Source organism: Lepisosteus oculatus, chromosome 21, assembly GCF_040954835.1.
Source record: "Lepisosteus oculatus isolate fLepOcu1 chromosome 21, fLepOcu1.hap2, whole genome shotgun sequence".
Lineage (NCBI taxonomy): Eukaryota > Metazoa > Chordata > Actinopteri > Semionotiformes > Lepisosteidae > Lepisosteus > Lepisosteus oculatus.
Window position 1 is genome coordinate 14,136,919 of NC_090716.1, and position 16,457 is coordinate 14,153,375.

At 36.7% G+C, this 16,457-nt stretch overlaps 1 protein-coding gene across 1 annotated transcript in view; it reads right to left on the reverse strand.

Annotated features, from left to right (window-relative positions):
* Positions 1 to 4,240: 4,240 nt before the first annotated feature.
* LOC138224409 (CD44 antigen-like) overlaps positions 4,241 to 16,457 on the reverse strand; it is a 36,174-nt gene continuing 23,957 nt past the window's right edge. Inside the window, exons 6-8 of the mRNA XM_069181540.1 lie at positions 12,553 to 12,624; positions 11,801 to 11,879; positions 4,241 to 11,052 (exon numbers count right to left, since the gene is read on the reverse strand). Of these exons, the coding sequence (XP_069037641.1) occupies positions 10,857 to 11,052; positions 11,801 to 11,879; positions 12,553 to 12,624 (347 nt within the window). The 3' untranslated portion in view covers positions 4,241 to 10,856. The remainder of the gene's footprint in view (positions 11,053 to 11,800; positions 11,880 to 12,552; positions 12,625 to 16,457) is intronic.

Here is a 16,457-nt window from a genome sequence, read left to right on the forward strand (position 1 = left end):
AGTATGACCAAGTATAATATCCTCGCAGGAAATAACTTTATTTTGACCATAACATTAACACTGTCATGTTAAATTTACATTTAACGACCATCCACAAGCAATATACTGTAGATAAGCACATTTAAAATGAAGCCCTAGACAAGTCTTATAATAAAAAAGTATTTTCCCTATGAAGCAGCCTTGTATACTGTAAGAAATTCTGAAATGTATAAATTAAATCATCAATAATAAATTATAGATTACTCTGGTCTCAGAAGTGCAGAAGAAAAAAATATAATTGCTACAAACCAATGGGCTGTTGCCACAGACCAGACAGGGAGGACTGAGTCTTTACACCAACTGATAGCTCTGCAAACAATGCATGATTACCACAATAAGCAAGTGCACTGGCCTTGGTTATTACACTTACTGTTTCTGGGAGAAAATCTTCAACAATGGCTGGAAGGTCAACACAGAGGACTGTTTTACATCCAGTCGCAAACCAAGGACAACAGAAGGAAATTCATAGAGGATTTAGAGATTCATACAGGATTAGGTTGAGGCCAAACATCTGGGTATCTTTTCAAAATGGCTGGATGAAATTTTCATCAAAAAGAGCTAGATGAGCTGAGAAGAGGAACACACTTTAAGTGCCCAGAGGCAGGGGACTGCAAGGGACCAGGTATATTAGTCCATTAGAACAGCAGTTATACTTGGCTCTCTGAGAGCAGTTGTCACATAGTCACTCTGCTCCCTGCTCTTGTCAGGGTTTTCTTTCTCTGCCTCCAACATGAAAGAAAAGAAGCAGGGAGGAAAAACTAGTGAAATATTAGCTTGAGCAGACAGGTGCAGGAAAACAACACAAAACAGAGAGGAGAACTCTTTGAAGAGAACAGAGAAGGCAATAAAGCCTTCTGTATAAAAAATAAACCTACTGTATAAAGAATGGCACTAGAGGAAACTGACACAAACAGTAGTACCAATAAAATACCAAGAAGAAGGAGACACACTTTAATCCTAACCAGAATGAGTCTGCCAGGTATGTACTGTACACTTTTTAAAACTTGCTGAAACAAAGCCAGAAAAAGGAGCATTCTTTTACATTTCCAAGTAATGCAGAGTAAAACACTGGGTTTAGGGTGAAAGTACATATCAAAACTATACACAGAGCACAAGAAGAAGAAAAGAAAAGCTTAGTTTAGGATCTTGCTGCCTTTCCCAGAGAATGTGGATCAATTGAGGGAAGTGGCAAAGGTCAGCCTCTGAAATGAGCACACATGCTCTCGGCAACACTGAGACAGATGCTCAGTCACTGACCCACATGAGGAAACGGAGACAGAAGGGAGCTGTGCTGGCGTCTCAGTGGTGCTGAAGACTCAGTCTCCCTGTTTTGTGGGCATTTGGCTGATCATATTGGTAACACTTCAAAATGAAAGGTAAAGCATTTGAAAAGCAGTACCCTTTTATTAAAGTTTCTTTGACAGCAATCCAGATAAACTTCAGATATTAAAAAATTCAATTTTTATTTCCCTTGTTTAAACATGCAAAGAAAATATACTTAAAAACAAAGAATACTCTTGAATAAAATAAACATGAGAGTTTTTAATTACCATTTAACTACAGGTATTATGAATTAAATCAATTTCATTCTTCTGTATAGCAATTTGTATTGCCTAAAATATGGCAGTTATTTACGTTTATATCTAATGCTACTTTTTAAGAAAGGAAAAATAATATTCCTAAAATCTGTCAATTCTGAATTATTTGCAGAGCACTCAGTATTGGTTAACAAAATAAATCTTCAAAGTAACCCTCCTAACACTTTTTGTGAAGGATATGTGAGGGGACTATGAGTTAGGAAATAGGCCCTGGAGCTACAGTACGATGCACACAGCCCTTGCCTGGCATATCTGCCCTTTAAGCAGAGGTTGTGTATTTGGTTGCCCTGTAGACAGAGTCACTGCACGAGCTAAGCATCATGCCTGTCAAGCATCCTTTCACTCAACAAAATGTTGCTGATAAGGGCGCAAACTAGGAAAACCCCTCAAGTAAGTCTGCCAGACGTTGCAGAAACAACTGGTAGGAAAAGAGAGTTTTCCCCGTCTTACACAAGCTTGGCCATGAGAGGCATGTAGGTGTGTGAGAGAGTTTTTACTTAACTACAGGGCATTATTTTCTGGAGGACACAAGAGTTATTCAGCCCTTTGTTTTCCAAAACATCCCAGGGAACGTTTCTGCCTTGACCCCTGTGGGCACCGACTGAAGGATTGCTGAACCGCTGTAGTGATATTAATAAATAAACCGAGACCTTGCTTTACTGCAGTGTTAGTATGCTTGACACCATCAGAGCATTTGTTCTAGAGTGTCCCTACAGAGCTCTCGAGCACAGTGGTGATGAGACATACTGTGTACTGTACATACATCAGGATTACCAGGCACACGCACATACAGAACACACACATGCTCACAATGGCCTTGGCAGATTCCCCACCCCCACTGAAGACAAGAAATTCCACCCATCCTCTCTTCCAATCTAACTGTTGCCATGGAGACACTGGGTATGCACACCTTGCCATAGAGATCCAATGATGGCAGAGAGAGGAGAGCCATTAATAAGCAAGCAGGAGCAGTGTCGATCCTCTACCATAAAATAAATTCTCCTTTGCGTATACAGTCAAATTCAGATAAGTCTGAACACATATTTGTTGTTTTGATTTTGCTTCATGCAGTATATTGTTAAAATTATACTTGTCATTTTAAAGATTTTAGCCTTTTCTGCTGCTAAAAATCTTTTACATTTATTCTTTGCAAATCCAAGTGATCTTCTGGGGGTGGAAATAATAAGGCATTCCTTGCAGAGTAGTTTCATCCATGTTATCTGTTACATGCTGCAGCATTTTGTACAAATTCTTCATATGAAATAGAAGTAGATTTATATGTACATTTATAAATTTACAGTACATGGATAAATATATGCAACATATGGGTATGAGGACCACATTAATACACAGTGCAATGTTCATTTGCAACTGATTTGCAATGTTCATTCAATCTTCAATTGCCCCCTGGGGATGATTAAAGTATTTTGAATTGAATTTTACCACTTTTAACAGGGCAAAGAAGAAAGACACCCATGTCATCCATCTTGTAATATATAGTAAAATTAGTTTATAGTAGAAACTATAGACTTAATAAATATAAAGCATTCTGTTTCCAAGGGTTATAATTGCAATAACATGATAAGCAGTTGCCAATTTGGAATAAAGTCTTTCATCCTCTTAATTAGCTCACACATATCATTTCATATTCTGTTGGTTTTTTTGTTGTTTTTTGTTCCATGCAGAGGTACCTTGGTTTCCAGGGTTATGTGACGTAAACAATAGCAACAGCAAGGATTGCATGACTCTATAACGTGCTCTGAATGCTGAATAAAGGCACAGCTGTGCTTCTGAGAGAACTGCTGCTTTCATCATATTATTTGTTCCCCAAATAAAACAACATTGTGCAAAGTCAAGATCCCTTTAAAAAAATTAGCAGCCTCCAATATTTGGAGGTCTTTGATCCTAGTAGATCTATCTATATACTGTAGAAATCTTAGTTCTGACGTGATTACTCAAATTGAGTAGGTGGAGATAAAAGTGATTGATTAGCTAGAGGCTCTATATGGATTTTCTTGTGCTTTTGTTGTCAAGTTATTCCAATCATGGCAATCAGAAGATAATGGAATGAGTAATAGCTTTGCAGCTGTTTAGGAGCCACAAATAAAAGCAACAAATCCTCTCTATCTTGCCAAGTAAAATGCTTTCTTTCATCGCTTCAGACATAAAGGCTGATTAATCAATAACTCTAGATGCTGTTTTCAATTTTAGGTGTTAATCATGTCAGTCAATTACATCCTTAATCCCTCCCAGAAAACAGCACTGGAATAATCAAATCATATTTTATGCAGCACCAAGTTTGGTTCCAGTACTCTTTAACGCAAACTTCAACACCAGATTTAATAAGTTTGTATTATGATTAATATAGATAACTCTTCCATTCCCTCTGAAATATCATGCATCAATGTTTGGGTGCCATGGCAACAACCACTGCTCTTCCATAATCTTTCTTAACAGTCACACACTGAGTCACAGAAGAGAACAGAAAAATACTGCTATAATTTTTGTATATTTATTGTTTCAAAAAAATGTTTTACTTCTGTTTTATGAATGATAAAATATTTTTTGTTTTAGAGTAACAAACAACACTGGAGAAGATCACACAATTTTAATTATTTTTATTTTGTATTATTATTTTATTATTTTTAATTTTTCAGAACCAAACACTGCCAGTATAAAACAAAACAATATTCAGCTCCGCACAAAATCCAGACTTTCCCAATTAAAGACCCCAGACATGAAGTCATACAACCAAGATACTTGTACAATACAATAAATACCAGGTCACCCAAAGAGGTCTGTTTTTGCCCCCAAAGTGCAAACATCTTTTAGTGAAACAAGCCAACCACAGCTGTTGCTGCTATAGTGAAAGATGAAGAGTGGATTTATCACATTCTTGTTAAGAAAATTGAACACAGAAAATAAAGCCTGTCTTCAAAATTTAGCCACATCTGGAAACTACAAAAAACCATATAAAAAAGTTCACCTTCTTGATTGAATGTATGCAATGGCCTGATTGATTGATTGGTTGTACAGTGTATATATAGAGTATATATACTGCTTCTCATGCCAAAGGTCTTTATCTTTAAGAGGGTACTCATGTCACCTACTGCTGAAGTGCAGCAGTATGACACACAGCCGTCATTATGGACCAACAGTAAGGGGAAAAATAGTGCAGAACAAATTGGGAAGAGACATAACAGAGCAGGAACCTCTAAAGGTCTTTAGTTTAAACCTTTCACAAATGAACACCCTAATGTCTCTGGTAACCACTGGATTGGAAATTCTGGTTCAGATAATATCCCGGTCTATCTTTTCAGGTTCATCTGAACATTAACCCTAAAAATAAAATATAAAATTATTGGTAGGTCAATGTCCTCTATTGTAAATTTTAAAGGCAGTAATTCAATTTTGGGCCAATTGATTCTAGACCCTGACAGTACACTGAAATAAAACAACAAAAAAAACATTGCCTATCCAGCATGCCATCAGTATAGAGAATGACAGCATGAACTCGTGATTCCCTGAAACAAGGCAAACATCAGAGGTGACAGGAGGCAGGAGGAATCGATGGGTATAATGAGGAAAAGGCAGTCAATGGCATCAGATACAAGACAGCCTGCCTGACTTTTAGGTACTAATTTGGTCATAAAAGCCTCCAGATGGCGTGATAGCACTTGAACCTACTGTATACTAAGTTTTACTAATTCATTTGGCTGACAGTGTTTAGCAAAAAAGGAACCATTATTTTTACCCATACTGTATAAAGATAGATTTTTACTGTATTAATAGCTTTATGTCTATTTTTGTGGTTTTATTATTATTTTATTCTACTGTTATATGCTTGCTATCTTGACTGTTTCTATCTTGTAAGTTACTTTGGCTGAAAGTGTCTGCCGAACAAAAATGTACATTTCCAATGCAGTAGGGCTAGAAAATGTGAGTTGTTGGGCATGTTCTAAAAAAAGCCAACTTGATTTGCACTAAACACCCAAACCATTTGTATGCAGTTATGAAGTAAATGTAGTCAAATTACTCTCAAAGAATCCTCTGACTGCACCCCATGGAATAAGATAATTATCACTTGAGCCACTCAAATCAAGAAACTCTTAAATTATCTTAAATGATTCATCATACACTTGATTCATCTGGATCCATATAAATCTGCAGAAATTGGTATGGTGATCTGTGTATAATCTGGTATGGTTATTGAGTATTGTATTATAAATAATAGGATTGTGCTATAAAGTATAATATGTCTACGGAATAATTTGTCTGGCAGAGAAAAATTATCTGAATTAAGAAACGCCATATATCTACAGATTAGACATATGATTTCTTACTGCAGTGGAGGCAAGAAACTGGAGAGGTCCACTTCATCTTTGATTTGTCAAGTTTATGATTCATACTTGAACTATGAGCACAGTTACCAATTTTGGTCTGTTCCAGGAAAGTCAGGTTAATGTCCAAATGCCCAAGATATGAACAATTGGAACTTTTTAATAAAAGTTAACATCATTGGATGGGGGGAGAATGGTTTGTATTTTGAGTAAACATATAGTTAGGTGTTTAAAATTGTTCTATTTATCATTATATGTTACACATATTGTTAATTAAACTTGCAAAAAAAATCAATCACCTTTTTATTTTTGGCTGCATATGTTTTATTTCCTCTGCACACAATTAGCTCAACTGTACTTTTTATCCTCTTAATAATCACATCAAACATTAATCCTCACGTTATGGTGAAAATCGGTTCACTTCAACGGTTCTTCCCTAAAATAGACATTTTGCATCACTTGCATCTCACGGAGCAGGTTTTTTTCTTGTTCATGACCATTCAGAGACCTCAAAGTACTGTGTATAAATAATATATAAACATATAAAACAAGTCCAAAGTTTGTGTAATTTTGTTTATTTTAAATGTTAAAAGTTGCATTCACAAAAAAATCAACAAATTCTTTACAAATTAAAGAGTGTTATTTATGGAATGTTGATTAAGCAATATTTGTATGGGAGATTATAAATAAATAAATTGTAATACACAATGGATAGAATGTATTCCTAGAGCTTAATTCAGAACAGTGTTGCTAAAAATCATTAAGCCATAGTAAATCCTGAGTTTGCAGTACCTAATAGAAGAAACTTACAAGTAGAGTAGACGTAGTTAAAGTAACCCACATCAGCGAAGCTGAAGTCTAGTCCTTGTACTTCCGGGTCCTGTGATTTGTCTTCCACTTCTGATCTTTATTAGCTACCTTTTGGGATAAGAAATTAAAGTGCCTGTTTTCTTACTCAATGTTAAATTGAAAAGTACTTAGAAAACTAGGGCTGTAGGACTGAGGACTAGAGTTGTTCAGTTGTGATCAACATGTAAATTCTCCCAACACAAGCATTGATTGTGCTGTATCAGCCACAATCAGATACTGTATCATTCGTATCACCTTCATCAAGAGCCTGACTGGAAGCTAAGACAAAAGATACAGATCTTCTAATGCTAGGGTTAACAACAGACTGTTCTTTCAACTGAGTTTTGAGTAAGTTTAACCAGAACCTTTAATGACTGAAAAGGTATCTGGTCTGAAACGTACAACAATCCTAACTTGTTGGATATAACACTTATCTCAGATGCTAATCCTAGGCTGTTGGAAATGTGGATGATTTATCAGATCAGTAGGTTCCTGAAGAATAGACAGACCACAGTTAATCTAACTGGACCTTTCATCAATTTCAGATCCTGGCAAAAAGCTACACATGGACAAGTTCCTTGTCTTACTATATAGTGAAGTTGAAACTCCCTTCTCTTTTAATAAATCAAAGTATTAATTCAATCAAGCATTCAGTTTAGTAACTCAAAGCTGAGTTGGGAAACACTGGAAGACATTGAGTGTCTACAGGTCTGATTAAATTCTGCTTTTGCGACCTTTCTTCTGTTTTTGGAAATAAGAAAATGCATTAAACGAAGAGCAAAGGATGACTGTAATTTTGCAGTTTAATTCCGAGATTTCCTATCCACATCTTGTTTCAGTCTCCCTCTCTTTTTCTTGTTTCAATATTAACATATTTCTTAATTGAATTTTGAACTGGACATTTAAGTCAACTCTAAAATGTAAAATGTATAAAAAGCCAATGATTGGGTCAGCCATGGCTTAGGTTAATCTCTGGGAGTGAGATGGGATGTGAGCAGCAGTTACCAGTGGTTTTGCACCAGCCCAACTTGTCCGAAAGCTTTTTATGACACAACTATTCAGGCAGCAGTTTCATGGTTTTAAATGAATTTTTAAGCTTTGAGAATAAAGCTGAAATGTACATATAAAAATTACAACAGAATTGTTCTACACATATGATTATATAGCAAAACCATCATTAGCTATAAAACACAGCATAAAGTGCATTTATACAGCAATATTAAAATCTTTTAAGATGGAATTTTTTTGTCTTTCTTTTTACCCAACTACATTACAATAACAATAGGAACAAGCAAAAAAATCCCAAAGCACCCCAACCTGAAGCACACAAATGGCACAGACATACAGTACAACGGCTTTGGCAGCAGGGCTTTTTGTCTCTGGGCAGTCGCAGACAACCTGGCTTTGAAGAGGAGTGTCTGGGGACTGACGTCCCCACCTGTACCTGCTCTCTTCCACAGCACACTGTTTCTGAAGCTTGTTCTGCAGAGGGCAAGCAATGCTAATCACAAGGGCACCTGAAGACATGTTAACAATTTAACAATCTCCTCTCCTCAAACAATCACAGAGATTCAGCAGGACTACTAGTAATAGCTATAATAATATCTATTCAATCCCATATTCCTCTTTGCCTGTCGCTGCCCTCACTACCTAGGAGTTTTTCTTGTCAGGTCATCTATTTCCTAGACTAGGGTTTCCTAGTCTTTTCTGACCTACAGTCCCCTTTTCAATAATAATCTCAGAATACGGCTCCTCAAACATGTAAATACTAAGTACAATAAATACTGCAGATGTTAGTCCTAAATTAGTAAAATCTCGAGTCTAGAACTACTAAACCATTTCTGAGTCAAGACCCCTGGGGTTGATGCAAAAAACAATTACGAGGCACACAATAATCTGTATAGTTGCAGCTTTCAAATAAACCCAAAAAGGAAAAAAAAGAGCAACATAATTACTGTAGACCCCAAAACATCAAATTGCCCAAAAAGCACTGAAATGTCTTGACATTTCCTAGAGAAAATTCCAGTGATCAATAAAATTACAAGGACTAATTAGAGGCCAGTAAAGACTAAATAAAAATATAACATTTAAAAATTAACAACAAAACGCAATTTTCTTCTTTCAATTGTTAAGCAGGTAAAACATTTCCTATTTCTGCAAAAGTCTGTAAGATTATCTTACACTGTATGTTTCTTTGCACCCAAGGCATTGCACTGCATTGGTTTGTGATAAATTATATTAACTAATTTTATTAAGAGCTAATTAAATACAACGTACGATTAAACCATCAGATCGCTTTCAGAGAGCCTTAACTGACATTGACAGCACGACTCATGAAATCTGCCTCTGAAGGAGTATGGCCCACAACACATTCATGTTGGGCCACTAATGTATTTAAAGACCTGGAGAGTGAAGTATCTGTTGTTGTTGTTCCGTCATCATTGCAGAATCAATGGATTAAGCACAGTTAAAACAGTGATGCTGAACTGACTAATCTTATTTTAAAATAGTGGTGTTGTGTCTATATTCTGTTTAACTATTCTTCTAAGCAATGCTAAGAAGGCTTATTTTTTCTGTTCTATCCCTGCAGGTTTGGATATACTGTGATATATGATATATCAAAATATGATATATGAAAAGCTTACATCTATCTTTCAGTCTACTGTAAGATACCTTGTTGGTCATACAAGGGTAGAAGTAAAAACAAATGTATCCCTTTATTAAATTATTTAAACTATTTAAATAGACATTAATAATGAAGTCCAACTAGGTAAAAAAAACACTGGAGTTTTGCATGACCACTATATTATTTAGAGATGTCCCTTTACTAAAATACAATATAGACATTGGGATATACAGTAAGAAGACATTCAGGTATTACTTCCAGTTTTATAGCCTCCTTGGCAACAAATAATGGCTAAAAATTATGTTCCACATGAAAACTATACATACTGTAGACTTCTCGTTGTCTATTAATTCCAAAAGTCCCTTTCTGAACTTCCCCTAAAGATGTGTAATTGTATCTATAGTACCAAACAATAACTAACACTCACTCACAACGACTAACTACTGTGCTTTGGGCAGCAGATAGAAGTAGATGGTATTTCTCAAGATTTGTGCTTTTATGTTTCTGCAGATGTTACAATTTCAGCCAAGTTCACTGACCTGCTTCCATCCAGCCCAAACTCTAGTATTATTCATAGAACAACATTATTTAAAAAAACGAAGGTTTGCTGAAGCAGAAGTACAGTGATTGTGACGCTTTTCATATCTTATTTTGTATTTGTATTTTATTCTTATATTTTCTTTGTATGGTTCACTTTTGATGAACCTCAGGAATTGCTTATGTATTTCAAACTTTATCTAAATAGTACTGGGCACTCAAGAAAGCAAAGTTCCATCTCTATCCTGCAAGGAAAAAAGATCTTGTTGGGTCTTTCTCTTGGCAAAAATACAGTAGACAAATTCTGAACTAGAGACTATTGTCTCGCAGAACAAAGAACAAAATAATGAACCACCTTATAAGGAGAATAAATATTCATAACTCTTACTCTACAAAAGAAAATAAGAAAAAATATATTTTTTTATTTAAAATCTAAATGTCACTTTCAAATGTTTTTGATTAAAATATAAACCTTATTTGAGTATTTTTTAGTGAAAATCTGATTCTCAGAATGCATAAAATGTGTCTCAGAAACAATTCAGTAAATAGTGAAATATATTCTTTCCCATATTCAAACCTGGATTTAAATGTTTGGATAAGTAACAAACCAAATGATAGTGACCCTTTTGTTAATTTAGACATCATTTTTCTTGCTATGTGCCCAATGTTTCAGAAGTCCAAGCCTGTGGCTTGCAGTCCGCGCTCACAGACATCCAGCTTGGGGTCTGTTTCCTGGTCTCATACCCGCAGACTGGGTGAGCTCTTGTGGCCCCCTACCCGATCCTCCCCATCCCCCAGATGCCTTGTAGCTGAAGGCCGTCCTGCCCTGCTCCAGTCCCCAGGCCCTCCACAGGCATCTTATGCCATCTAGGATTTCTCAGGGGAGTCTTCCAGGGCGATGACGGTGAACTCCTCCCCATTGCCCCCGTTCTCCTGAATCTTCTCCTTGTTCATCAGCTGGACCATCTCCTGCTCTCGATCAGCCTTTGTGTTTCCTGCTGCCCCATTGCCATCCCTTCCTGGTTTGCTTGTAATCACCAGCTTCTGCTTCTTCCCACACCACCTTTACAAGAGAGGAGACACATCTGCCCATTATGAATGCCATGGCTTTCCCAGGTTAGGAAAACCTCAAAGCCAGAATGTCCAGGCCAACCATGTCTTTCAAAGCCCACTTACTCTCCTTCATTGTCTACTCATCTCTTCCTGTTTCTGATTCAAGATACTAACCAAAAACCATGTTTTCTTTTCAAAACAGACAAGTTTTGATCTGTAGCTACACTACTTATGCCCAATACATAGTAAATAAGGGTTTAATCCAAAACGGGTGAGTAAAGGTGAGGTCCATCTCATTTTGCATCATTCCTGCCTTCCCTGTTATTCTTTCAGCTCCTTCTCTCATTTGACCTTGTGGAAATCTTTTAGAGGTTTATTGGCCTTGTATTTATGGTCAGGCTGTTGCTCTCTCAGCCAAGATGGTTACAGCCAAATCCTTATTCTAAATATCGAGTTGTGTTGTCCAGTTTTTCTAACAAATTACACAAGTCAAAGGTTTGATCATTATAATTTACATATGGGTGCATTACATTATCAGCAAGCATTCCTGTGCTGTGTTCTTAGAGGACAGATCAGACAGATTCAGGGTATAATAGTTGGTATTAGAAGTTTACCACAGGCTATGGATAATACTGTAGCTGCAGCATTGCTTCAAAATGAGAAGAACACATTAAAAGATGTAAGTGAAACTTTAATAATTGAAAATATCAGTTTGTTCCATCTTTGCTCTAGAAAGGTGTCAATTTTGTTTCTTTTACCTGTGTCTGGTAGCGATGGCAATGCACACAAGGAAAATAACAACCACTGCTACAACCACAGCCAGGATGATCAGCCAGTCTGCAAGCAAGGGGATGTGATATTAAAATCTGGCACACATCACTCAGCTTGTTTTTCCATTAAGAAAAGGAAGTTAAGCTGGTAACATTTTGAATGTCAAAGGGCAAAACTGTCAAATATAATCCTATGCATTTATCTCTAATGTGTATACCAGTATCTGTCTCTGAGAATCTTTATGTATTTCTGTATGTGGAAAGTTACACGTATCTTAAGTATCAATCTTAGAATATTCAAAATTAAATAATGTTCATTATTATACAATAAAAATCTTAAGTTTTTATTTTTAGTTTTCTTTATAGTTTATGATTGTTTTTATTTTATGTTTATTTTTATTTTAGATGTGGTTGTCTTTTTGTTTAATTCAACACTCTATAAAAATTCCATTTAGCTGAGATATTTACTTGCTGATAAATAAATTTCATGCTCTCACAAATACTACTGTATCTAAAGGGAAACATTTCTGTTTTCTTTAATTTAGTTTTTATTTCTTTGTCAAGCAATTTGACAATTCCAGCAATTCTGCTCATTACTCTGAGAAACTAGGAGCGGTGTCTAGGAAAAGTTCTCTGTCGCTTTATATAAGATAAAAACAGTCTCACAAGCCCATGTTTGAAGATTACTTCTGTCATAGTTTCTCTAAACCCTGCTGTAATGTTCCTTGGCAGTCACTTACCTGGCACTTTATGGCCCTTGTGTCTTTCTGTATCGGGCGGAGCTGCAGTCTGAGGAATAATCATACGACGGCCTGCATTTGGTGAAATTAAAAGAAAAGAGCTTGAAGAAGAGATTAAAGAAGGGTGCATCACTGTAGCACATTAGTTAGAATTGCTGCCTTGTAGTGCTGGGGCCCCGAGTGCAATTCTGGACATGGAGTTTGTATGTTCTCCCCACGACTGTGGGAGTTTGGTTTTGGACAAAACTGGGAAAACTGGCCCTAGGTGTGAGTTCCGTCTGTGTCTGTGTTTGTGCTCGTGTGCCCTGTGATGAACTGGCATCCCGTCCGGGGTGTATACTGCCTTGCACCTGTTGGTTCCTAGGATAAGCTCCAGCTCCACCATGATCCTGTATCGGTTAGAAAATGGATGGAGATTCAAGGTGCAGTACTGTGAGCTGGAAAACAGACCCCTTCTGAACGGTGCAAGAACTGGCATGATGGTCTGTGGAATTTATATTAGTGAACACGTTTATCCCTGAAGAACAAAACTGTTACACATGATGCTCAGAGAAATGTCTTTTTCTCAACATTTAAAGACTTCCTTTCTTAAAAATAAGACTACTTCCTGTTTGAGATCTTTGCTTTTGTTTTAGTCCCAGAACAAACCAAACGAGTGTAAAGTAACACCACCTCAAACTGAGATGTAACCACCACAAAGATGGGTAAAGCCAGATGTCCAAGGAATTTTACATTCTATGCGAAGGTGAAACACATAAAACATATATCAATATTTTTTAAGAAGTTGAAGTAGGTAGCTGGTAGGTTAAGTAGATAAATCATCAGTCCAGGTACAGTATATCTCATGGAATTTCCGCTGTGTCACAGACCGATAAAACAGCCATAGCTAAGACGCTTTAGTTCAGATAGCAGTGGACGTTATGCTCTAAATTAGGAAACTGTTCTCTTGTGCTTTTTGCTTTAGTTATTTTTGGTGATTGCATATTAAATGTGTTTTTCTCTCTATTTCAAGAAAATAAAACACAGAAAATGTTAAACAACCATCTCCTCGCAAATGCAATAGTGAATTTGTACGAAGTGTGAGTGGAGGGTATCTCTACGTTTAAACTGAAATTGAGAAGAAACCATTTATCATCGATGCCAACGCGGTTTCTGCACCTGAAATACTGCAATTCTGTGAGGAGGAAATGATATTTCTCTGTAAAATACAGTAAGCGGTGTTTACGATGTTGCCAAGCAGCCAAGTGTGATTTCCCTGGGGACATTTATAGACACCCTGCAGACGTCATTGGACTCCTGGGAATTCCCAGTGGAGCCCAGTGACAACGTTTTCATCATACAAAGTTACTGTATGACTGTTTCAGTGATTCAGTCTCAGGTCTGAATCAAGTGACAGCTTTGGAGTTCATGCCGGCCTGCAGGGCTTCAGTTCAGATTTAATTGGACCAGAGATCTGGTGTGGAGTTTCTTTATTAAATAGTTACCAACCAGCTAGACGCCAGCAAATGTCTCATTATCTGTCCAAGCCCTCCGGTACTTCAGTGTAATCATTGTTACTTCACATTACAGTGCTTGCATTGCAACCACCTTCTATCAGACACAACATATATAATGTAAATATGTTTACACCTGAAGAAGGCTCCACGGCCGAAACGTTGTTTTCTTTCTTCCTTTTTTTCAGCATGGAATAAACCTATTACTTGTTCCTTTGCAGCCTACGCATGCTGACGCAGCTACCCACCTGACCCATATATAATGTAAATGCACATACAGTAGCTTTATATACTGTATAGGCCTGAAAAATAAACTGATGTGCCAAAAAAATGTGACACTCAAAAACAAAACAAAGATTCATGGATTCATGGAAAGGTTTCAGTATGAAATATGAAATATGATGCATTGACAGAATGAAAACATCACAGAGTTGATGCAGATTTGGCCTCTGTGAACATTAACCTATTCTAGGCAGTGCTGATGCCTCGTCTGGTGGTAGGATGTTCTATCACTCTGCAGCTGCAAACAGCTGTTGAAGGTTGACCTAGCTGTGTTTCTTTTATCTTAGGGCTTTGGCAGGCTGGGGTTCTTTTTTAGTTTTTTAATTTGGAATCAAATGGGAGCTCTTAACTGAAGTTCAGGAGGGATAATAATAATAATAATAATAATAAACTTTATTTTATATAGCGCCTTTAAAGGTGGCTTCTCAAAGCGCTTTACAGGATGACAATAACAATAAATAAGAAGACTACAACAATAAATAAGAAGATAATGACAAAGAAGCCAACTTATAGCCGAAGTTTGCTATACCACACACTTCTTTTCGCAATTTTTCTTTCATGCATATCTCCTCCACCTCATAGCTAACCCTAAGTTCAAGATGTTACCCCCCCCCCCCCGAATGGGGGTTCAAGCCTCCTCATACGGTATTCAGGAGACCAGTCACAAAGCCTATGATTCTTGGATGTTGTTATTCTTCATGAATGATTTTTGTTGTAAATACACTGAAATGTGTAACCATCATTTGGGTGCATGAATGTGTTGAATTACCATTTATCAATAATGTGACAAGGTATCAAACCTGTGATCAGGCATGTACCTTTACTGGTTGAGACACTTATGAGGCCCTTTGCTTGCCCTGTTTGTGTAACCCAACAATCACCTTCAACCAGGCAATCTAGACACTGGACTATTGCAAAAACATGATTGATTTACTGTTCATTTAAGGTATTGTAGTGCAAAGTGTGACAAAGCACTCAAGAGTAGTTTTCTAAGATCACATGAAAATAAACCATATCCATAGGAACCAGACTATAAACTAAACTGTGGTACAGTATCTAATGTGACTCAGACTTCCAAAAAATCTTTGTGGCTTGTGGTATATAATGAGCTGTGAATCACCGCCCTTATCTTTGAACTACATTAGCAACGGAAAAGTGTTCAATAACATTAAATTAAACAAAGGATATGAGGGCACCGATTGTTATTAGCCTATTTTGCCACTTTGAGTGATAGCGTGTATAGTTGAAACCTTCTTTCGTACTGTATCTCAGGAAACATTTTTAGAAAAAGGATAAAGATTACAGCTTGGCACAGCTTGGAGAAAAGACAGATTGGTTGACCCATTCTGGTTACTTGAAACACCACAGTAACCTCCTTATGCAACTGTACTCTGGTTATTTTTTTAATCAGATTGTTGTACGGTTTAACCACAAAGATACAGTATTGTGTTTCTGAGGTAACTGTAATTGAGGTTATTGTGTGCCTGACGTGTGTTGCAGCTTGTGGTGTCTGCAGCACTTCTAATATGATTCTGTGTTTTCAGCCAGCATCTAAACATCATGTTAATATTAAGATAGTAAATTACTGAAGGGAGTCAGAAGTGACTTTGTTCCAGGAGTGTCTGATGTCTTCTGTTTATTGTTCCACCTATTCATTAAACTATCAAACATTTTCCCTACAAATCTATAACAGTTCATTACTCAAACCACTTCACTTCATTAAATATTAAAGAATCTTTGAAGCACAATAATTTTTGTGTTTGAATAAAAGAAAACAAGGAGCAGAACAGTCACATTAACCAATACATGAACTCATTAATTTGAAATAATATTTGTGGGATTTGTGATATCTAACAATTTCCCAGAATAAAATGTAGAAACTTCCAACAGGCCATAACAACTCTGAGCTTTTCATTTTCTTTAGCACCAATTAGAACAGTTCAGTTTGATTCACTTCTCTGTTTTTCACTTCCTGTCACATCTTCTCTTTGTGCTTCTGTGAAAAGAAACTGAAATAAAATTGACATCACTGCTTAACTAAACTAGAACTAGGTCTGGCTGCACTGTAGCACAGGACTGACAAAAAGGCTTTTCAAACTCTTAAAATATCACATGGGTCTATTTTCCACA